A 24,548-nucleotide genomic window follows, 5' to 3' on the forward strand; every position below is an offset into this window, starting at 1 on the left:
GATGTAGTGTTAAATGAGCAAGAGTTCTCGCGTTTTCGTGAACGGACGAAGGTAAATAAGCTAGTTCACAAAGTAAAAGGTAAAGGTCGAAGCGACAGAAGGTTGAGGGGACATGGAACATAGGCACTCTAACAGGAAAGTCCATGGAGGTGGTGGACACCATGACAAGGAGGAAGATTAACATTATGTGCCTACAAGAAACGAAATAGGTTGGTGCAAAGGCTAGGGAGTTGGATACTTCTGGTTTCAAACTTTGGTATACAGGAAAGGTGAAGAATAGGAATGGGGTTGGAATAATTGTGGATAAGCAGTGGAAGGACGTAGTGGATGTCAAGAGGGTGGGAGATCGGATCATCTCTATAAAACTTGTGGTGGAGGGAGGTGCTTTCCATGTGATTAGCGCCTATGCACCGCAAGTGGGTTTGGACGAACAACACAAGATAAGGTTTTGGGAGGATCTAGAGAGTTTGGTTCAAGGCATATCTTTGAGAGATAAGATTTTCTTAGGAGGAGATTTAAATGGCCATGTTGGGAGAGAAGTGACTGGATATGGGAGTATTCACGGAGGTCATGGTTTCGGGGTGATCAATGCCGATGATAAAACTATTTTGGACTTTTTCTCAACCTTTGATCTTCTCATCGCAAATACATGTTTTAAAAAGAGAGACGAACATCTTATAACCTATAAGAGTGGCATGACAAGCTCTCAAATAAACTTCTTCTTGTTGAGGAGAGTCGACCGAAAATTTTGCATTAACTGTAAAATTATACCGGGAGAGAGTTTGACAATACAACATAGGGTGCTCGTCATGGATTTTCGCGTTGAGCAAAAGTTGAGGAAAAGACATCATACGAAGAACCCAAGGACGAGGCGGTGGCGGATGAAAGGTGAGGAACAAAGAAGCTTTCTAAGACGGGTAGGAGAAGAGGTAAAGTGGGATGGGAATGGAAGCGCGGAAGAGATGTGGAGGGAGATGGCAGAAGTTATTAGAAGAACAGCAAAAGAAAGTTTTGGTGAATCTAAAGGAATAGGACTAAGAGACAAGGAGTCCTAGTGGTGGAATGCGAGTATACAAGAAAAGATAAAGATAAAAAGGGAATGCTTTAAAGAGTGGTCTTTATGCCGCAATGTAGATAACTGGAAAAAATATAAGGCGGCTAAGAAAGAGACAAAAGTAGCTGTAAGTGAAGCAAAAACAAGAGTATGTGAGGGTCTCTACCAGTCTTTGGGCACGAAAGAAGGAGAAAAATGTATATATAGAATCGCAAAGAGTCGGGAAAGAAGAACGAGAGATTTGGATCAGGTTAAGTGCATAAAGGATAAGGATAGAGAGGTGTTGGCTCAAGAGGAGAAGATTAATGAAAGGTGGAAGAGCTACTTCTACGAGTTATTTAATGAGGGACAGAAGACTCTTCCGAGCCTTGGTCGATTATGCACAAGGGAAGAAGATCAAAATTTTGACTACTATCGAATGATTTGAGACTTCGAGGTAAAAGAAACTCTAAAGCAGATGAAAAATGGCAGGGCAGTAGGACCTGATAATATCCCGATTGAGGTTTGGAAGGGTCTTGGAGAAAAATGCATCAACTGGTTAACCAAGCTTTTTAATGAGATTTTAAGGTTAAAGAAGATGCCTGATGAGTGGAGAAAGAGCACCTTGGTACCTATCTACAAGAATAAGGGGGATATACAAAGTTGCGGAAACTATAGAGGGATTAAGCTTATGAGTCATACAATGAAGTTATGGGAAATGGTGATAGAATGGAGGTTGAGAAAAGAGACACAAGTAACAGAGAACCAATTTGGATTTATGCCAGGAAGATCTACCATTGAAGCGATATACCTATTAAGAAGGATGATGGAGAGGTATCGTAGTAATAAAAGGGATCTACATATGGTGTTTATTGATTTGGAAAAAGCGTATAATAGGGTACCAAGGGAGGTCTTATGGAAGGTTTTAGAAAAGAGGAGAGTAAGGATCACATATATTCGGACAATTAAATACATGTATGATGGGGTCACAACTAGTGTGAAGACTCAAGGTGGTGTGACGGAAGAATTCCCTATTGGTATAGGATTACACTAGGGATCATCCTTAAGTCCATACCTTTTCACATTAGTCTTGGAAGTACTCACAGAGCACATCCAAGAGCATGTGCCATGGTGCATGCTTTTTCTGATGATATCGTCCTTATGAGAGAGTCAAGGGAAGACCTAAATAAGAAGTTGGAGTTATGGAGAGAAGCTTTAGAAGTGTATGGTCTGCGCATAAGCCGTAGCAAGACAGAATATATAGAATGTAAGTTCAGTATGAGAAGGGAAAACCCCAATATAGAGGTGAAGATTGGAGAAAACATCCTAGGAAAAGTTAAAAGTTTTAAGTATCTTGGGTGCATCATACAGGATAATGGAGAGATTGAACATGATGTAAATAATAGGATCCAAGCAGGTTGGTCAAAATGGTGGAGTGCATCTGGTTTTATATGCGACAAAAAAGTGCCTTTAAAACTTAAAGGTAAATTCTATCACACCGCTATAAGACCGGCTATGCTATATGGTATGGAGTGTTGGACGGCTAAAGTGGAGCACGAACATAAGCTGAGTGTGGTAGAGATGAAGATGTTGAGATGGATGAGTGGTCATACGCGATTGGATAAAATAAGAAATGAAGATATAAGGGAGAGAGTTGGAGTAGCACCCATTGTGGAAAAGATGGTTGAATCACGTCTCAGGTGGTTTGGACATATGAGAAGAAGACCGATAGAACATCCAGTCAGAAGGGTGGATGAGATGGAAGATGGACAAAAGGCGAAAGGCAGAGGAAGACCTAAGAAGACCATCCATGAGGTGGTCAAACGAGATCTACATGTAAACGGTCTCTTTGTAGACATGATACATGACAGAGCACAATGGTGTCGTTTGATTCATGTAGCCGACCCCACTTAGTGGGACAAGGCTTTTTTGTTGTTGTTGTTGTTGTATGATTTTGTATATATTTTGTATATATAATATTGCTTATTCTTTAACAAAGAATTGGTGTAATTTACCCATATATTTTTGTATAGGATGCGCAGCCTTGCACTATAATAGTATATCTTACTTTTATTAATTTTCATACGTTGCAACCCATACACAGTCTTGTTTTGTTTGTATGGAAGATAATATTGTTTTATTCTATCAATACCCAAAAATAAATGATAGAATAAAAAACTTTGTTATCACTTATTTTAATTGGAATACGAACAATGGTGATGTAAGGGGTTACATTAGAAGTGCCTTGATGGTGGGATATAGTGGTCAAACAATCTGACTCTATGATGCAAAAATGGACTTTTCTTTTAATCATCAAAGACTCAAGGTTTTCAATACATATTAAAATTTATCATAAATGATTAGATTAATGATTTATTGATTGAATAAGTGTTTTATTAAATTCAGTATTTTGAGTAAATATATATGGATTTGATTTAGTTAACATCATAAAGTAAGTAGGTATATTATCTCCAAAATTATCGAATAAATGTTGAGTATAAAAAACAAAAATATTTTATTTAATTTTTGGGTAAATATTATTTTTTTATTAAAAAAAATATAGAATACTCTATCAATTTATTATTAATAATGATTAATTATTATATTTTAAATTAAAAAATATATCTATAAAAATATTTTTATTAAATACCAACATAAAAAAATATTTTTATTAAACATATTCACAAAAATATTTTTATTAAATATAATTATAAATAAAAGTTGGTAAAAATTGGCGGTTTTATTAATTCTCAAACAGTTTACATATGATGTTTTATATAATCTAGAGTGCTAGATTCTTGTCTCCACTATCTCTCTCGCCAACTCATTTATTCATTCTTCTGTGAACTTTCCTTTTGGATCACAAATCATTGACCAAACTCCAAACACTAATAATCATTTCCTCATAAACATTCTTTTCCTGCCAAACCTACTTTCCCAGAAAATCTTCAAAACTTTTCCAGGAAAATCATGGTGCTCATGGCAGGGCGCTCCCTCACTTCCTTTGTCAACCCAACACCAACCCAATTCTCTCTTCTCTTTCTTCTCAATCCAAAGTTCTTAACTTGTCACACCCCTTTTTCTACTCTCACTCCTCTTCCTTCACCTAAAACCTTGCCTTCTAAGTCTTCTGCTTCTTCTTCTGCTTCAATTGATGCTTCAAGTTCAACGTTGACCAAAAATAACTCAAGGGGTTTCTCCAGAATCTTCAGAAACAATTTCACTGATGGTGTTTGCAAGTACCAGGTGAAAACTCTTCAGACTACCCCTACTTTTGTTGAGGAAGTTCAAGAAAATGATGCTGTGGATCTATGGCCGAAGATGAAGGAAGAGGCTGAACTTGATGTAACTGAGGAACCTATTCTGAATAGTTACTACCAATCTTCAATTCTGTCTCATGATTCATTGGAATCTGCTTTGGCCAATCATCTTGCTAACAGATTAAGCAGTGCAAGCCTTCCAAGTAACACACTCTTTGATCTTTTTGTTGGGATCTTGAAATCTGACCAAGAAATCATGGATTCTGTGAAGGAAGATCTCAAAGCAGTTAAGGAAAGAGACCCTGCTTGCATAAGCCATGTACATTGCTTCTTGAACTTCAAAGGCTTCTTAGCATGCCAATCTCATAGAGTTGCTCATAAGCTATGGCTTCAAGGAAGAAAAGTCTTGGCAGTTATGATCCAGAACCGAGTTTCCGAGGTTTTCGCAGTAGATATTCATCCCGGTGCTAAGATTGGAAGTGGGATTCTGCTTGATCATGCAACTGGATTAGTGGTTGGTGAAACTGCAGTGATTGGTAACAATGTGTCAATTTTGCATAGTGTGACTTTGGGTGGAACTGGTAAAGCTTCTGGTGATAGGCATCCAAAGATTGGTGATGGGGTTTTGATTGGTGCAGGGACTTGTATTTTGGGGAACATTAAGGTTGGTGAATGTGCTAAGATTGGTGCTGGTTCTGTAGTGATTAAGGATGTTCCTCCTAGAACTACTGTTGTTGGGAATCCTGCTAAGTTGGTTGGAGGCAAGAACAACCCTGTTAAGCTGGACAAAATGCCTAGCTTCACCATGGATCATACTTCAAATATTACTGAATTTTATGATTACTGTATTTAGATTTTAGCATGCATTTACTCCTTGGTAGGATTCTCAGGATATAGAACATATGAAAACAGGATACAGGAACAAGAAAAGATAGAATTCTGTCTGTTTCTGATAAATTTTGTCTCAGAGATGGAGACATTTTGCCTATTTCTCCGAATAAGTTCGTTTTCCATGTGTTTCTGTATTTCTGTCCTGAGATAATTACTGAATAAGTTGCCTTAGAGTTGAAGCTTGAAACATGGTTTAGGTTTATATTCTTGATTTTGGGGAGGGTGGCTTCTTGTTTGTTATGTAAGAGTGAATTCATGTTCTCCTGCTAACAATGAACGAAAGGAAAATAATAACAGCAAAGTTCCCTCAGGACCATTGTATTAGTCTGTCAGAAATATATAGTATGCAGAACAACAAAGCTGTATCTATAATATGCAGGGATTTTGTTGTTGTTGTAAGGTTTCAGAACCACCCTTCTGTAATAAATACTACAATAATTTAGGTTGTGTTGCTTATATAGTATCTTACATAGTATGTTCTTGTTATGTGGTTCTCCTTGTGAGACATGCTTGTTTAATTAAATTGCAACCAAATTGTGTGCAGTTATGTAACAAGATCAGTAACAATCATAGGTCAAAAATTGCAGCCTCACATAATCTTCCACCAGGACCATAGGAACTATCAAGCTTTGATAGCATACATCACTTCATCGGCCATAGTTCTCTCTTCGCCGGAGATTGCCGAAGAGGTCTTGAGACACTGCCTTTCCAGAGAGACCTTGCTTTCTTGCTGCGGAAGTTGTTTGCTTCACAAAAGTGGCTGCATGTGATTAGTGGAGTGAGTGATGCATAAAGTGAAGGAGATGTATAGAACTAGTGATATGATTCTTGATAATATATCAAGACAAAATCAACAACCAAGAATGTTGATAAAAGATGGTAGTCTTCTGTCTTTTGATTGATGAAAACTCCCTTTTGTGATTCCCATTTCCTACAAGGCAGCCTTAAAATCCAAGCCTGGTTAAGGTCTAGAGGATGGAATCATGGAGTTAGATATATATATATATATATATATATATATATATATATATATATATATATATATATATGCACAACAGCTAAGCATATAAATGTGTGCAGTAATCTCAGTTGTTTGCAGATAATTTAGCTTTCAAACAATAGTTATTCTGCATCAAGTGAAATTTTATGAGAATGAAGGGGCAGGGGATTCAATTTCTCTACTTGCTAAGCTAAAAGGCTAAAACAAACTTGAAGATCAGTTGTTTGATATATCAATGAGCAACCAAGTCCATAATCTAACATCATTGTTCCTGATATCAATTTAGGAAAGCAGCTTCAATAATTAAGAGTAGACTTTGTGGATATTGCATATAAGATTGAATTGAATATCTATTTGAATATCTCTGGCTAGCTATGGCCCTGCTTCTAATTAAAGACCAACGCTATATAAACAAATTAACTCAAAAAATATTGGTAAATCAGTTATAAAAACAATAATTAACTCAAAAATATTATAATACGTTTGATTTTCAAATTGCATGAAAATATTTGTACTGATTGGTGAAGCAGTATAACTTGTGTCACAGGGAATATTAATTAGTTTGGTGAAGAGGGACCAAATCCAAAATAGATTGATTAAGAAAGTGCCTAACTTTTATTATTTGGTAGATCATCTTTTTCCTTTTTTCCTTTTTCTCTTCATTTTGAAATTGATAATTTAGAATCATTAAATAATTTGATAAGTTTAATTAAATTGTTATCTAATGATTTTCAACTATTAATAGGGATGTCAATGGGGCGAGGCGGCGGCGGGATGCTTCCCTGCTCCCCGTCTCCGCCCCCATAATTGATTCCCATCTCCGCTCCGATCCTTGCCATGGAGGAATAATCGTCCCCATCTCCATTTTTTGCGTTCTCCGTGTTTCTCGCGGGCCCCATTTCTCATTTCCCTATGTTGAACATTTATATGAAAATTATAATGAAAAATTAAAAAAAACTACAAAATATTATTACAAACATATCTTATCCAAGATTATAAGTCCAGAAATACAACATAACAAATCATAGTCCATAAGAGAATAAGCACTGAACAGGAAGAGTGGCCGGTAGTGACTGGCGAAGGGATATGCTGCTATAACTGTGACTGTAGACACAACTATGGGGATTGGGAGTTTTGGACTTTTTTGGAGAGTTGGGACTTCGAAATGGCGCTAAGTGGAGTAGTAGAAGAGAATGAAAGACATTCAATAAGGTAGGGTTAGGATTTTCAATAGATAAAATTACTAAAAAATTCTTATATTAAAAATAAATTCAGAATATTTAATAAACTCAAGTATTCGGAGAATTATCGGGAACGGGGCGGGAATCTCTGCTCAGGTTCCGTACCTGTGTCGGGGAGATTTTAGGGGAGTGGATCCTCTCCGGTGGAAAAAAAACTGGATGGTATCCAGTGGAAGATCTCACCATTCAATACATTCTCTCTCTCATTTATTGTTGGTCCCACTTGTAAAATTAAAGGTGGAAGATTACACTTTATTCTCTCCAGTGACAAAAAAAATGGAGAGGATCTATTTCCAGATTTTAGTCCCCATCCCCATTTCCACAGGAAAAATTCCCCGCCTTCGATCCCGTTCGAATCAGTTCCCGTAGAAATTCCCGTACTTCAGAGAATTTTGACACCCTTACCTATCAACTTCATGCGAGTCTTCACCTATATATATCTTACACATAAGCTAAATTCTAAAACATGTTTCCATGATGGGGTTTCATTTCTCATCATTCTCCATCATCCTTCAAAGTCCTATTATCATTATCATCTTAATCTCTTTGATCCTCAAGTTGGGAAGAGAGAGATTCAAAACTAATGGCAGAGCATCAAGTAATAATCTTCCACCAGGGCCATGGAAGCTACCAATTCTCGGAAGCATCCACCATCTCATCGGCGATCTTCCACACCGCCGCCTAACAAAACTCTCCAAAAAACATGGCCCCATAATCCACATGCAGCTCGGAGAGACACCAGCCATAGTCATTTCTTCACCGGAAATCGCCAAACTGCTCTTCAAAACCCATGACACCGCCTTCGCTCAACGGCCTCAGTTTCCCGCCATTGAAGCTCTAACTTATGGTTGGACAGATCTTGCGTTTTCGCCATACGGAAACTTCTGGAAGCAGGTAAGGAAGATTTGCACGGTGGAATTGTTGAGCACCAAGCGCGTTAGATCGTTCAAGTTCATAAGAATGGAAGAGGTTTCAAGCTTAGTAAGATCTGTCTCCATGAACGTTGGTTCATCCATCAACCTCACTGAGATGTTCTTGAACATGTCATATAGCATCATAGCGAGAGCCACATTCGGAAAGAAAACGAAGGATCAAGACGCATATGTTTCTATCATCAAGGAAACTTTAACATCTTCATCACTTGCTTTTGGTGTTAGTAACTTGTTTCCTTCTCAGAAATGGTTGCATGTGATTAGTGGAGTGGAACGTAAAGTGAAGGAGATGCATAGAACATGTGATAGGGTTCTTGATGATATCATTGATGAAGCAACATCAAAGATAGATGGAGATGGAGATGGTAGTCTTCTGGGTATTCTTTTGAAAGTCAAAGAAAATGGTGCTTGTGAATTTCAATTGACAAATGACAATATTAAAGCTATTCTTCAGGTTAGTATTAATTAGTTTAATTTGTGTGTATTATCTGGTTAATTTCATGTTTGTTTATTAAGGTTTTTGAAAACATATAATATATATGGTGCAGGACATGTTAATTGCGGGAGGTGAAACTACATCTTTAACTGTGGAGTGGATTTTCTCTGAGATGCTAAAAAATCCAAGAGTGCTGAAGAAAGCACAAGCAGAAGTTAGGGAAGTTTTTGGTAACAAAGGTTGATTTCTTTTATAAATATTTTTGGTATATTCATGAAAAAATCTCTTAGATGAATTGACTACTATACAAAGGCATTTCACTTATTTGTTGTGTTTACATGTCAGAGATATTTTAGATATAAAATTCATCAATTAATATATATATATATTTGTTTAATTGTGTTTTAATAAAAAATAAAAAAAAAATTAGATTTACTTAAATACTATTACATATTAACATGTTTAATTTTATTTTTAATATATATTTTTAAAATAAATTTAAAAATAGTATATATTATTAATTATTAAAATAAAAAATATTTTAAATATTTTATATAATTGAAAAAAGAAATTATAATATTATTACAATTTTATCTAAAAATTATTTTATATTTTATATATATATCATGTCTCTTTGTTGTGTCTTGTATTGTTGTTAGTATCTGTACATCATAGATTGACTATATTTTATATGGTATTTAGATAATTTTTAAATAATAAATTTAAAAAGTAGTTATTTTTATGGATAAGTATTGTTTCGGTCTCTAATGCTGAGGGTTAGAATCGAAACCGTTCCTAACGTCATTTTTTATTTAAAATCATCCTTAACGTTTTTTTCGTATTAAAATCGTCATTTTTAATAAATTTTTTTATTTTATTACTAAATTATCTCTATTAATAAAAAAATTATAAAATTAAAAAAAAAAAAGAAAACACGCGAGGGACAGGGGAGAAGGGAAAAGGGGAAGGGCGCAAGGAAGTGGAGAAAGGAAAAGGGGAAAAGGAGAGGGAGAAGGGAGAAGGGGGAACGTGAAGGAGGGAGGGGGACGACGCTGGCGAAGGGGGAGCTTTCTGCTTCTGCTTCTGTGACTACTGCGTTACCGGGAAGCGGAGCCTACGCGAGGAGGGCGGCGCGCAAAGGAGAGAGAGGAATCTGAAACTGAGCTGGGTTCTTACCACCGTCAATCTACCCAGCCGCCGTTGCCCACGAGTTGCCGGTGGTTCTGCTTCAACTTCTGCATCTGCTTCTTTTTCTTGCTTCGGCTTCTGCTCCTTGCTTTGGCCTCTGTTTTCTGCTTCTGTTTGAGTTCTGCTTGAGTTTCTACTTTTGCTTCTTGTGCTTCTGTGACTGCTTTTACTTTTACTTTTAATTTTGATTTTGATTTGTGGTGTTTTGATTTTATTGTTATTGTGTGTTGATTTGGTCGTTGAATTTGTTGAATTTGTGTTGATTTGTTGAATTTATAATTCCTTGATTTGTTGAATTTGTGTTGAAATTCTTGGTGGTGGAGGTGTTGTTGGTGGTGGAGGTAAATGTGCTGGTGGATGGTATTTTTGTCCGGAAAAGATTAAAAGGATGATTTTAATATAAAAAAAAACATTAAGAATGATTTTAAATAAAAAATTACGTTGGAGACGGTTTCGATTCTGACCCTCAGAGACGAAAACAATACTTATCCCTTATTTTTATTGATATAATAATACACAATTAGTTATTTTTATAAACCTCTTTTATATTAATACTACATAAAAATTAAACTCATTTTTGTATAGTAAAATTTTTTATATTTATTTATCATACCATATTATATTTAATATTTGTATTCGTATTTGTGCCATATAGATTTTGTTGATGAGATGGGTCTTGAAGAATTGAAATTTCTAAAAGCAGTGATTAAAGAAAGTATGAGACTACACCCTCCAACTCCTGTGTTACTTCCAAAAGAGTGTCTTAAATGTTGTGAGATTAATGGATATACAATACCAGTTGGAACTCAAGTGTTTGTAAATGCATGGGCAATTGGAAGAGATCCCAAATATTGGAGTGAAGCAGAGAGATTCTATCCTGAGAGATTCCTGGATAGTGAAATTGATTACAAAGGATCCCATTTTGAATTCATCCCATTTGGTGCAGGGAAAAGAATGTGTCCTGGTATTTCATTTGCTGAACCTAATATTGAACTTCCACTTGCACAATTGTTGTATTATTTTGATTGGGAACTTCCCTTGGGAATTAGTCATGAGAATTTTGACATGACTGAAAATTTAGGCAGCACTATGAGAAGGAAAAATGAGCTATTTGTGATTCCCATTGTCCACCATAATGTGCCACTTGAATAACTCTATTTTCACATAAAAATATCATTGTGAATTATTAGATATTTTGTCAAATATATTCAATAAAACATATTAAACAATCAAATAGTTTGTAATCAATTTTCGTCATGTATAAGTTACTATTAAATGATAACAGTGCAAGTTTTGAATAATTAGTTTGTAATCACTTGGATTAGAATATTAAATTCAGTGTTATTTGACATATTATTTTTATTAATTAGTAAGAACTTGATACTGTGAAAAGTTTAAAATATACCTACGTACGAAAATAAACTAATAGATTACAATCTTATTAATATTAAATTTAAAAAAAGTTAGTGTAAAATATAATAGTCTTTATTATAGATATATGATCGTAATTAATTGAACTATTAAATCAATAAAATTTAATTTACATGAGAATATGATATATATAATTTTGCTTAAAATGACAATAATGTCTTCTGATCCTATATATTACTATTATTATTAAATTAGACTGAATTGAATTGCAAAAGTACTGATTTGGTTTAGTTTGTGTGTTTGTTAGTCTTAAAAATTAAAATTTAAATTAAAATAAAAAATTAAATCTGATATTTTCAGATTATATTCTCTAACTATATACTCTTTAATTACTAAACTATAATTATTTTTATTTTATTGTATCATATAAAATATATACGTATAAAAAGATGCATATGAAATACGTATAAAAGCAGTCCATTTTGGGACGTTAGTTGTTATTAAATATTAATAAACTTTTGATTTTGGAGTGTGATTTTATCAGTGTGTTCTGGTTTTGCAATTCTTTAACGGTAAAAATAATTTTCTTTTGTGCCAATTTCTTGTACTGGATCAGATTATCTATAGCTGAGCTCAGCTATACAAATTAAAGTCTCTTCTATTATAACCTGACTGTCATCTGAAAAGCCCAAAATAAAGTAATATTCGAAAATAAGTGGAGAATTCCTCAAAAGATAATAGAAAGAATGTCAAAAGCTAATGAAAATTTCTAGAAAATCTGTATGGATTAGAACTCAAAGTTCAATTTCACTCACCAACCATCTCTGAGACTTTAAGTGCTGAAAAGTGGGAATATCCACCACTCAATCTGTGAAAAATTAATGCCGATGCAGGTAAAAGAAGAGAAGGATCAATTATAATAGGGGCAATTATCCAGGATTAGTGTGGAAAGATTGTTGTAGCGGCCACGTAGAACATGGAATTGTCACTCCTACCCTAGCTGAAGCTTATATGTGTGCAATGGATCTTAAACTATTCCATAAATATTGTCTTTTTGAAGTAATTCTGAAAAATGATAATATTCAGGTGATCAATGTTCTAAAGAACAGAAAATATGATAGAAATTATTTTGGTAATTTTATTGCTAATTATTTTTATTATTCTAACCTTTTTAGATCAATTTCATTTTCTCATGTTAAGAGATCTGGTAATAAGGTAGCGTTTGGTTACTGAGACACAGACACTGAGACATAGATACAGTGGTACACGGTGACACATGTCTGCTGTTTGGTTTGGTGAGACACAGACTTTTGAAGGACACGGGAGGACACGGAGACACTAAATTTGTGTACCTCCAATTTAGTGAGACACTGAGACACAACTTGTGAGATACTAATTTTTTACTCTTTTACCCTTATTGAGTTTTTAAAATTTGTCTTCTTATCTTTCCAAATCTTTTTTTTCTCTTTCTCTTTTAGATTCTACAACTAAATTTACTTTTCTATTTTTTTCAAAAAAAAATTTGTACATTTAATTTTTTTATTTATTTAAATTTTGATTAATCTTTGATAAATTCTGAACTTTAATTTTTTATTTTTTTTCAAGAACAATTATATATTTAATATTTAAATGATAATTTAAGATGGTATTAGAAGAAATATAAAATTATTAGAAGAAATAAAAATTTAATGGTGATGGTATGCATTGTTTGGGATAATAGATGTATTGTAATAGTGGTAAAACTTGTGGTTGAATGAAGGGTAATTTAATTTTTTTTTAAATATATGTGTCTTATTTCTTATTTTTGCCAAACATAATATATAGACAGAAATATTTTATATCTATGTCTTTAATGTCTGTGTCTCTATATCTATGTCTCATCAAATACATCAACCAAACGGAACCTAAGATAACATATAAATTGGCTCAATTAATCTTATCAATCCAAATTCAATGTGGACGGAAGAAACACCTTTTTATAACTGTAATTTGGCGTTATTTGATATTATGGATTCTATTTATGAATGATACCTATCTATTTCATCTCTCAAAAAAAAAAATTGATGACAATAAATATATTTTTTGGCAATAAAGAGCCGTCCCTAAGAATAACAAAACTAACCAAAGGTGAGCTATGTACAACTGTGATTTTTGACTTGCAATGGATAAATTTAGTTGGGTTTGGCATCACCTGAGCTAATATAATTAAAAAAATATAGGTAAATAATAAAAATATTAAATAATATAAATAATAAATATGTCAAATGTTTAATTTAATAGATAGACAGATAGTTTTATTTATTAACTTTAGTTGGATAATTATTTTTTTATTCAATTTATTCATACACAGTTAATATTAATTAGATGTTTAATTTATCAGATGTACAAATAATTATTCTAATATTAAAATTTAAAAAATAATTTAAAGATGGAGTATTTTTTATTTTATTAAATTAATTTTAAAATTTATTATTTATATTATTTATAAAAATTATTATCTACCAAATAAAATTTAATTAATTATTATTGATACGATAGGAAAGTGTTATGATATGAAAAAAAAGTGTATAATTTAATGATTTCCGACTTTTTTCAACTATTTTACTTAATTTGGGCGGTTTCAGTTGGTAAGGTGGACTAAATATTAACTATGTTGGAGAAAAGCTCGAGAAACACGCACGTATTAAAAAATAATAAAATATTATAAAATTTTTATTTTTATATTTATTTATTTATTTTACAATAATTAATTAATTTAATTTAGTGTGCGTATATATATATATATATATATATATATAACGCAAGTGGAATATCGCAAGTGGAATATGTTGAAATAAAAGTATGATTAAGTCTTAATAATGGTCTCTGAATTTCATAAATTTTACTATTTTAATCTTTTATATTTAAAATATATTATATTAATTTTTTATATTTATTTTATTTAATTTTAGACATTATATTAATTTTTAGATTATTTTTTTTAGCGATGAGTTAAGGAACAAAATGTTAAACTGATTATGACTGATCACATTAGATAAAAGATTAAATATTATTTTAGAGTTTAAATAAGATAAAAATAATATTATTTTGTAAAATAAAATGAGATAAAATAATTTATATATCATATAAATTTATATTTGTCTTTTTATTTTTTTATTATTTAAGTGACAAAACAAAACGAATACAGCATCATAAAAAAATTTAAAAATTAATATAATATTTAGAGTTAAATATCAAAAATTAATTTAATAAATTTTAGATTTAAAAAACTAAAATAGTAAAAATAGTAAATATAAAAAAAACAACTGTTAGGATTTATTCCAAACCTGTTGTTTTGATCAACAAAATTAGGAGAAGACTTTTTGAAATATAATAATTACAAGATGACGAAAGAGCGTTGTATTGTTATTAAATAAAAAGATTGGCCGAAGATATTTTAATAGGAAATTAATTTAAAAAGAGAGTGGTAGATAAATAATGATCATTTTAAACAATATGAATAATTATTAATCAAATAAAAATACATTATATTTTAATTTAATGCTATTAATTAAATTTAAGATTAATTTACTTTTTTAACTCTATTAATTCACATTATTTACACATTATTCAAAAATATTGTTAGTTATCTATATTTCTCTATTTAAAAAAGAAAAGAAAAGAAAGGACGCTAATTGCTAACCATTTTATCATCTTCTGTATATGTGTTGTTAGTGGGAGGGGTGGTGGTGTGAGCTTGAATCGGTACTCGGTTGTAAGAAGCTTCAAGGGCAAACATGAATTAAGAGAGTAAGTATAGTGAATGTAATTAAATTATTTTAATTAATCATACTATATCCAATATTATTTAAATTTAAATTATAATATTTTTGTTTTATTTTTAGAATTTAAGATTTTGTTCTAATTTTTTTATTTACAGAATTCGAATATTGTATTCTGCCATGGAGTTTCGTTTCTCATCATCTCCCATGGTGCTAAGTCTTATCATCATCATTTCAATATCTTTGATCCTAAAATTGAGAAAGAGACTCATCAAAACTAACCGCAAAGCCTCCTCGAAGAATCTTCCACCAGGGCCATGGAAGCTTCCAATTTTCGGCAGCTTACACCATCTCCTCGGTGGTCTTCCACACCACCGCCTAACAGAGTTGTCCAAGAAACATGGCTCCTTGATGCATATTCAGCTCGGAGAGACATCAGTCATCGTTATTTCTTCCCCGGAGATCTCGAAACAGATCTTGAAAACTCATGACACCGCCTTCGCTCAACCGCCTCAAATCGTCGCCGCCGAAGTTGTAACTTACGGTTACATCACCTTCACGCTTTCACCCTATGGAGACTACTGGAAGCGCATAAGAAGAATTTGCACGCAAGAATTGCTCAGCGCAAAGCGCGTGCGATCGTTTCAATCCGTAAGAAACGAAGAAGTTTCTAGATTAGTAAGATTTGTTTCTAGAAACATCGGTTCTGTTATCAACCTTAGCGATACGCTTCTCAATTTGACGTATAGCATTACTGCGAAGGCGACGTTGGGTTCAAAAAGCGGTGACCAGGAAGCGTTTATTTCTTACATGAAGAGAATTTTGAGAACGAATGAGAATTTCAATGTTAGTAACATCTTCCCTTCCCAAAAGTGGCTGCATAGGATTAACGGAGCCATGCGTGAATTGGAGGATATGCATAGAACAAGTGATAGAATTCTTGATGATATAATCGCTGCAGCAAAATCCAAGACTATTAATGCAGATGGTACTCTTCTCTCTTTTCTTTTGAGCCTCGAAGCAGATAACGGCACCCCTGAATTTCAATTCTCAAGAAACAATGTTAAAGCTCTTCTTCAGGTACGATTTATGGCCAAATTAAATGTCCAAATCAGTATATAGATGGATACTTCAATAATAATGATATCTTCACTTGAAATTAAGGGCGAAAATTCAGGTACCGTTTAACTCAGTAAAGTTGATAAGTAAGAATTATTAGTTAAATAATTTAAATTATTTAAGGTTTTTAATTATCAATTTTATCTGAATTTGATTGTCTTAAATTTTCACTTAAAAATTATATTGTAAATTATAATTCGTTTAAATATATTTAGTTAAATATATCAATTTATCTATTTGTTGTTTAGAATGTGATTTTTACGTGAATATGTCATTATTAAAAAATCTACTTAAAATAAAAATATATAAAATAATATATATTAAATATATAGTTAATTTTGTGTATATATAATATTTTTTATTCGTTATATTATGCTTAGGTTAGATATTACTAAGGTTTTATTATTCTGCACTTATGATCTTGGCACTTCATGATTAATATATGGGAGGTGATGTGAATCTATAAGAATAAGCGTAGAGTGCTTTATTTTCTCTTAATTGTTGTTACTCTATTATTATTGCAGGACATGCTACTTGCTGGGAGTGAGACATCATCTTCAACTATGGAATGGGTTTTTTCAGAGATGCTAAAAAATCCAAGAGTGCTAAAAAAGGCACAAGCAGAAATTAGAGAAGTTTTCGGTAACAAAGGTTGTACATAAATATTCTATGTTTATTTTTTCTATCTATTGTGGTAGGAGGTAGAAAACTCCTAAAAAATAATATTTACAAATTTTTTTTTTTATATTTTTTATACATTGTTGATGGTATAAGAAGAATTTTTTTTATCTTTTCTTTTTTTTTATATAATATTATTCTTTAAATATTTATGTAATATTTATATTAGGGTAAATCACAAAAAAATACATTTGAATGATCTTTGTGTTAACAAAAATATTTTCGAATTTTGTTATCAACAAAAATACTATCAAATTATTTTATAGCGTAAAATGTGATAAAATTATTCGGATGTATTTTTAATGATTTATTTTTTGTATTATGTTCGTGCAAAAAATAGGTTATGTGGACGAGAATGATCTTGGGGAACTTCAATTTCTAAAAGCAATTATTAAAGAAAGTATGAGACTACATCCTCCAGGTGGTGCTTTACTTCCAAGAGAATGTCGAGAAACTTGTGAGATCAATGGATACACAATACCAGCAGGAACCCAAGTGCTTGTGAATTCATGGGCAATTGGAAGAGATCCCAAGTATTGGAATGAAGCAGAGAAATTCTATCCAGAGAGGTTCTTGGATAGTGAAATTGACTACAAAGGATCCCATTTTGAATTCATCCCATTTGGTGCAGGAAAGAGAATGTGTCCTGGCATGTTATTTGCTCTACCAAACATTGAACTTCCACTTGCACAATTGCTATACTATTTTGATTGGGATCTTCCCTTTGGAGTTAGTCATGAGAATTTGGACATGATAGAAGATTTTGGCATTACTTTGAGAAGGAAAAATGACCTATTTGTGGTTCCCATTTCACATCATCATTTGCCACTTGAATAACAATAATAATTAGTAAGTAGTTCAAAAGATGTTTGGTAATTTATCTTTGCATGGATACTAATTACCAAGTAAGAATTTTCATAAATAAGAAATAACATTTGAGACACTTTTATGCTGTACTTAAAAATTTATTGTTTAATTAAGGTGACAAGTTTTAAATAAAAATACATAAAAAAACTTCATAAAAATATGTTAGGAGATTATTAAAAACGTTTTGAATGAAAAAATTAGCTAAATTTAAATGAATTATGTTAGAGATTATTATATATAGATATATCGCTATAATTGAAAAAATCGGACCGGTCCAGATGTTTGGTCTGAGAAACCGGATAAAAAACAAATCCGGTGAATCCGGTTTAACTCGTTTGGGTTTTGCAAAAGCCGGTGAACCATTAGGTTTGAAAAATACGAACCGGTTTAAAAATTAAACGACTGGTTTGACGTTAAAAAAACAAAAGAAGAAACCCAGCTCTCTCATTCTCAATTTCGAAAACGGCACACCACACAGAGGCACGGCGCTGGCAGCTCACCTCAGTTCATCGCCACCGCACGCTCGCCGCCGTCGCCGTGCCTCTAACAGGATCATCCGCATCGTATGCTCGCGAGTCGCCTCTCGCATTTCTCTTCCGTCTGTGCTGTGTGCTCCGCCGCACGCATCTCACGCGCCCGCCGGTGAGTGCTCGAGCAGTGCTTCCTGCAGCCGTGTAGCGGGTCGTCGTCCTACGCCATCACAGAAGCCAAACGCCTGGTGCGCTCCACTGCTCTCGTCTTGCCTCTCTTCCTGCAACTGTGCTTACTGGTGAGTGCTCGCGCTCACCGCGCCGAGCCTCCATCTCTCCCTCGCCTCGCTTCCGTGGTTGTTGCAGCCTGAACTGCTTCTCGTCGTCCACATTCTGCCTCTGCAACAACAGGTGAGCATTTAAATTTTTTTTTCAATTTATTTTTCAAGTTGATTCTTTGATGTTATTGCTGTGAATATTATTATTGATCGGTTTATGAGCTGATTAGAAATACATATGGCAATTTTTGAATTGAAATGTTGATTTGGTTTTTGAATTGGTTTATGAATATGCAGGGGTTTTGCTGATTATATAATATGGTTTAATTGTTGAATATGCAATGGTTTTATTAATTGTTGAATTGGTTTCGCTGATTATGAATTTTGGGAATGATGCTTGTTTATTTTGCTATTAGTTACTTAGTTGATTGAATATTTTTTTTTAATGAAATTTTAAGATGGCTTCATCAAAAACCCCATCATCCCAAGAAGCATCATATGAAGATTTTGAAAATAATCCTTGACATAGTTTATGAATTGTTATTCTTATTGTGTTAAATATTGTAATACTAATGACTAATTTTATGTTTATTTTTGTATTAAGTATTTTTAGAATTTGAAAATTGATTGTTGTTCAAATGTGAATGAAGACATGTATTTTAAATTTTAGTTTTAAATTTTTTATTATTTTATATTTTTATTTAAATAAAACGAAATTAATCAGTTCAATCGGTGACTTGCCAGCTGAACCAAAAATCTAATGACCTAATAGCTTGATCGGTTCGATTACCAGATCGATTCAGACAACTATGCATATATCAATTACAATTCTAACTAAAGAGAATTACAATCTTAAAATAACTAAATGATAAAACTCAAACTTAATCCAGCTAAAAAAAGTTGAATTTAAAATAATATCATTTTAAATGATTTATTAATTAATTATCAATTAATTAACCATATAGTGTAAAAAACAAAAATGCTTTCAGTTGGGAAGCCATTTGAAATTTCTAGCTAAATTTGTTATTTTTATTCTGAGCTTCTCTTTGCAGAGTTGCTCTTCGCTTTACTCTGTTTCTTTTCATCTTCTCGGTGATCATCGAGTTCTTCATTACTTGAACCATTCACTAACGAAGGCTGCACGAATGAAAATTCTCTCAAGATGCCAAGGTCCTTTTCTTCTCATTGTCCTTATCATCATAAATATTAATTTCTTTTAAGTGATAGATGTCCAATTTATCTGAGGAGAATAATAAAAATTTATTAGAGATATAAAGTATTTAATCTAAAATTCTTAAAACCAATTTAAATGGAGTTCCAATTCAGGACTCATTAGACATTATCCTATCAGACTAAAATATACTGTAGAAACCTTAAAAAAAAAACCTAAATTTTTACTTATCAGAGATGTATTATTTGATTTGTTTGGCGTACCAAGTTGATACATACCATGTTAGTAGATATAGTGTGAGTACCACACAAAACCACTCTTCATCTAATCTTTTGCATCTTCTGATAATCATCATCACTAGCATGGGGCTGGAGCTTCAGGTTTCCATTTCCATGATCCTCCCTTTCTTCATCTTGTTGTTTATGTTATTCACCAACTTTTGGACATCAAAGGCTAAGAACTCATCAAACTCAAAATTGCCACCAGGACCAAGAAAACTACCTCTCATAGGTAACATTTACAAGATTGGCAAAGCAATATGGTCCTCATGCATATTCAGCTTGGTGAGCTTTCCTGCATGGTGGTATCTTCAGCTGACACGGCCAAAGCTCTGATGAACACTCGTGATATCAAGTAAGTGTATATAGAATTCATGAAGGATGTCATGGAGGCAGTTTCAGAGTTCTCTGTTGTTGATCTATATCCTTCCATTGGAGTTCTTGAGGTTCTTACCGGGTTCAGGAAAAAAATGACAAGCTTCACGGAGAAGTGGATTGGATACTTGAGAACATTGTGACAGATCCTAGGGACAAAATTACAGTTGGTGGTGGAGGAGGAGAAGATCTTGTTGATATTCTTTTAAGGCTTCAAAAGCAGAATGATCTCCAATATCCCTTATCTGACAGTGTTGTCAAAGCAATCATTTTGGTTAGTATGTTTCAGTTCAAAAATCATGCAAAAATTAAATTGATGTCATGACACTCGTATGATTCTTTTTCTTCAAGCTTTTACAGTTTTGTCAAAGCAATCATTGATTAGTATTCTTTTGAATATGAAACCTTGCATGTAATAGAGTTCCCTTAAGATCACTCGTTTTTTAGTATTTTCATTTTCATTGATGATGATGGTAACTCATCAGATGATTACAAAGATTCAGAATACAAGTTTATAGCATTTAGTGGTGGAAGAAGGATTTGTCAAGGGATCACAAATGTTGATTTCACGCTTGCATGTTTGCTTTTCCACTTATAAAATTAATGATGAGTGATCACATTTTATCCTTTCAATTATAAAAAAAAAATTGAGAGGATCTATTCCATGGTTGTAAGAACCGGACCGAATTAGTCGATTCGACTGAAAAACTGATGAACCGATAGTCTGGCCGGTTCGGTTGGAGCTTTGAACTGAAGAAGGATTCAAACCGTTTAAAACCGGACGGTTCAATACAAACCGGATGAAACTGGTCAAAACTGGCCGGTTCGATGTAATTTATGAACCGGCCGGTCTTATGATGCTCCCAATATCCAAAAATGCAACGCCACCAAGCTGGGGTATTCACTTGTAATTTTATATGCTAATTAATTTATATATTATATACAAACACGACTGGATTATTTCATATTTATTTAATTTAATTTTAGTTTTATACTCAATTTTTTTTAATTCTTTAGAATTTATAGAATTATTAAAATAAGTATCAAATATTTTAATATTTACATTTACATATTAAAATGTTAGTAAAGATATTTATTTTAAAATTTTTAGAGTATTGAATTAGTAGGTTTTCGAAAATTTCGACTTAGGACTAATTAGTAGGGACATATAAATATCACTATTAAATTTCACATGATAAATTAATGGAGGGACATAATGTGTTCATCGTTTACTATCTTGAAGGGCTAAATTGGTACTTTATTTTTTTCAAGGGCTAATTAATCTGAAGTCGAAAATTTTAAAGATCTAATTGTCATTTTATTCAATTTTTTACTATTTTATATTTTTTATTTATGTACGACCAATTCTATCGGTTCAACTAGTGATTCACTGATTAAACCAATGATCCAGTGACCTAATACCTGATCGGTTCGATCACCGATTCGATTCTAACAACTATGATCTATTCCCTAAAAATTTTACTAGAGTATAACTATGTATTATGTTAGGAGCTTAATCTAATCTTAGTTACAAATATTGAACATATCTAGAGGAAAAAAAAGTACTATACCTTATACATAGTGAGAAACTACAAATTTAAAAAAAAAGATATTTAATATAATTTTTTTTAGTATTATCATTGACCACCCGCATTTTTTTTTAAATCTAAATTCTAAACCATGGAAACTCATTCAACCTTTTCAGAGATTCTCTATCTTCTATTGTTTAACAACAATTCATTCATTTTTTTAATTTCTTTTCCTTTAATTATTTTATGATAATAAATTAACGTAGAGGAAAAATATTATTTTATGATAATATTTTGCATTGTAGTTCCAACTCTACCCTCCTTGCATTTAATTACAGAAATGTCTTCTGAGTTCCCAAAAAATCAAACATTAATTTTCATACACTGCCCTTCCAAGTTTCAAAGTGCAAACGGTAACAACTTCACTATTCACTCTTACAAAAGAAGAAAAGCATGCTTCTTCTCTTCATCTTCCTCTGTTCGTCATTCACAGTGACATTTCTCCCATTTTTTCAGCTCCAGACAAAGAAAAGGCAATAACTTTTTCGAACCCCATTTCCCGTTTTCTTCAAAGTTCGAATCTTTTGCCCTTATCATGTCAATTCAACCAAAAACCGAACCTGGGTCATCCCCCATTCTCTCATCAACCAGTAACAAAAGCTTGGAGACGATGAGCATTCCTGAGCTCATTCAAATTCTTCGAGTTAAGTGGCAAAAGGAGGATTATGACAGAGTTGAAAAGGTTTTGGTAGCAAGAGAGGAAAAACTTAAAACCAAGGTTGGTCAACTTGAAGAGAAGTTTCAGGTTCAGAGTCTAGCTGCGATTGATGCTGAGAAGGTACAAGGGCTTTATGAGACGTTGTTTAAGGAAGTGAAGGAAAGTGGGTTGGACAAGGAAACCATTGAGAACTTGAGGAAGAAGAACAAGGAGTTAGAGTGCGAGAATCGTAAGTTGTTGGAGTTGAAGAAGAAATGTGAAGTTGATGTCAATGCTGTTGATGAATTAAGGAAGAAAGTGGCTGAGTTAGAGGCTGAAAAGAAGAATAATTTGGATACCATTACCGAGTTGAATGATGAGATAATAGAGGATCAGCCTATTGCTCGCAAGAAAAATTTTAGCTTGAAAAGAAAAAGAGCGGAGATTGATACTCAGAAGGATAAAACTGTAGATCTGATCAACTTTAAAGTTGCGGGAAAAAAGATTGGTTTGGGAGAGATAGAAAAATTTATCAAAAATCAAAAAGAACTTCATGGGTACAAGAGAAATATTGATCCTTTATCCATGTGGAGTGAACACTTTCCTTTTATGTTAATGGCTGATGAGTATGGACAATGTTCTACTGATGTAAAATTAGTTCATGAAGTGGATGATGTTGGTATAGCTCAATACTTACAGGTAAGTTTTGTTTATAATGTATTAAATTATTTATTACGTTTTAATGAGACTATAAAGGCAATTGATATTTTTTTTTTGTAGGTTATTGGAGGTCGATTGTTATCTATTGGTCGAACTCAAGAATTGAAACATGCAAGTGCTACTTTTGACAAGAAAAGTATGGAAAAACTTATGCAGGAGAATCTAGAAAAAGAGAAGAAACTCCGGGTTGCTTTAGAACAGATAGAATTGAAAGATGAAAAAATGAAAGGTTTGACGGAGAAGATGTTACTATTAGAGGAAAAGGAGAAAAAATTAGAAGAAGATAAAGTCGATTTGCAGACAAAAGTGATGGAGTTGACGATGGAGAAGAAGAGTTTGGAGACTGACAAGGACAACCATGGATCAGAAACCAGGGAGCAGGCGAGGTTTAGGGTCAAACTGACTGAATATAAGGATTTTATTAATAACAACTTTTTATAAGTCAAAAAAAAAAAAAAAAATAGCTTTTGGAGTGTTTCCAAACGAACCCTGCTGTCATGGATCCATGCATGGTGGTGATTAATGGTCAGCTGGTTGATGATGATCAGGATCAAGAGAGTGAGAGTAAAGATGTGGTAGTCTTTTGATGTTTGTTCTATACTTCTATGTGAAAGAATGTATTTTTTGTCTCTGTTTAAATATATGGTATTGGATGGGTTTTGATTGTAATACTTTGGTAGACTTATGGTCTTAGTTTAACCAGGTCAGATATAACATGTCTGCTATTTTGGGAACAGTTTTCAATATTTGAAGTGTTTTAGATGAACATAATTGAAGAATGTTTTCACATTTTGATTGTTTGCATGATAATTGTTTTGTTATTTTAAAATATGTTGTGGGAAAAAAGGTGTTATTTCGATTTATAGGTCGGTATGAGTTTTGCCCAATTAAAAGATATATATGACCAGAAGAAAAATATAGAAAAATAAATGGTGATTTACTTCTGCAGATATCTATAGATAAGTATAAATATTATAAAAGATAAAGTAATGAATGTGTTGTTCTTAAAATTGCAGGATTGAATAGGTATGATTAGTAGTAATTACTGAGGATTGAAATAGCGTATATAATGTGGATGTGGATTAGCATGGATTTTGTTTTGGCTTAGGTCAGATTGTGTTTCTACTTTCTAACATTGACGAGACATGAAAATAAAATATAAAAAAAACAAAAAATATAAAAAAATTATTTAATAGAGGACCTTTGAGATTAAGATGCGGTAGATGTATCTTGTTAAAAGGATAAAAGATCAC

The 24,548-nt window shown here is 32.6% G+C and overlaps 3 protein-coding genes and 1 long non-coding RNA gene across 4 annotated transcripts; all 4 read left to right on the forward strand.

The window, feature by feature from the left end:
- Positions 1-3,835: 3,835 nt before the first annotated feature.
- LOC130941023 (serine acetyltransferase 1, chloroplastic-like) lies at positions 3,836-5,640 on the forward strand. The gene has a single exon (XM_057869367.1). The coding sequence runs from the start codon at positions 4,004-4,006 to the stop codon at positions 5,144-5,146; it is 1,143 nt and encodes a 380-aa protein (XP_057725350.1). The 5' UTR covers positions 3,836-4,003; the 3' UTR covers positions 5,147-5,640.
- Positions 5,641-7,902: 2,262 nt separating this feature from the next.
- On the forward strand, positions 7,903-11,133 carry LOC130942017 (desmethyl-deoxy-podophyllotoxin synthase-like). The gene is made up of 3 exons (XM_057870683.1): positions 7,903-8,811; positions 8,906-9,032; positions 10,637-11,133. Exons 1-3 carry the CDS (start codon positions 7,903-7,905, stop codon positions 11,131-11,133), a joined length of 1,533 nt encoding a protein of 510 aa, XP_057726666.1.
- Positions 11,134-15,027: 3,894 nt separating this feature from the next.
- Positions 15,028-17,870, forward strand: LOC130940259 (desmethyl-deoxy-podophyllotoxin synthase-like). Its single transcript, XM_057868359.1, has 4 exons — positions 15,028-15,141; positions 15,272-16,193; positions 16,757-16,883; positions 17,251-17,870. The coding sequence occupies exons 2-4, from the start codon at positions 15,294-15,296 to the stop codon at positions 17,745-17,747; spliced, it is 1,524 nt and encodes a 507-aa protein (XP_057724342.1). The 5' UTR covers positions 15,028-15,141; positions 15,272-15,293; the 3' UTR covers positions 17,748-17,870.
- Positions 17,871-18,251: 381 nt separating this feature from the next.
- On the forward strand, positions 18,252-20,645 carry LOC130942211 (uncharacterized). The gene is made up of 3 exons (XR_009070834.1): positions 18,252-18,658; positions 19,578-19,695; positions 20,183-20,645. It is a non-coding gene; the product is annotated as an uncharacterized LOC130942211 (long non-coding RNA).
- The last annotated feature ends 3,903 nt before the right edge of the window (positions 20,646-24,548 follow it).

This window comes from Arachis stenosperma, chromosome 7 (genome assembly GCF_014773155.1).
Source record: "Arachis stenosperma cultivar V10309 chromosome 7, arast.V10309.gnm1.PFL2, whole genome shotgun sequence".
Taxonomy (NCBI): domain Eukaryota; kingdom Viridiplantae; phylum Streptophyta; class Magnoliopsida; order Fabales; family Fabaceae; genus Arachis; species Arachis stenosperma.

Bases quoted from the DNA above. Each gene is read 5' to 3' on its own strand.
- LOC130941023 (XM_057869367.1), top strand. From the start codon at position 4,004: ATGGTGCTCATGGCAGGGCGCTCCCTCACTTCCTTTGTCAACCCAACA.
- LOC130942017 (XM_057870683.1), top strand. From the start codon at position 7,903: ATGGGGTTTCATTTCTCATCATTCTCCATCATCCTTCAAAGTCCTATT. The intron at 8,812-8,905 runs GTTAGTATTAAT...TATATGGTGCAG, and splicing joins ATATTAAAGCTATTCTTCAG to GACATGTTAATTGCGGGAGG. The intron at 9,033-10,636 runs GTTGATTTCTTT...TGTGCCATATAG, and splicing joins GGAAGTTTTTGGTAACAAAG to ATTTTGTTGATGAGATGGGT.
- LOC130940259 (XM_057868359.1), top strand. From the start codon at position 15,294: ATGGAGTTTCGTTTCTCATCATCTCCCATGGTGCTAAGTCTTATCATC. The intron at 16,194-16,756 runs GTACGATTTATG...TTATTATTGCAG, and splicing joins ATGTTAAAGCTCTTCTTCAG to GACATGCTACTTGCTGGGAG. The intron at 16,884-17,250 runs GTTGTACATAAA...TGCAAAAAATAG, and splicing joins AGAAGTTTTCGGTAACAAAG to GTTATGTGGACGAGAATGAT.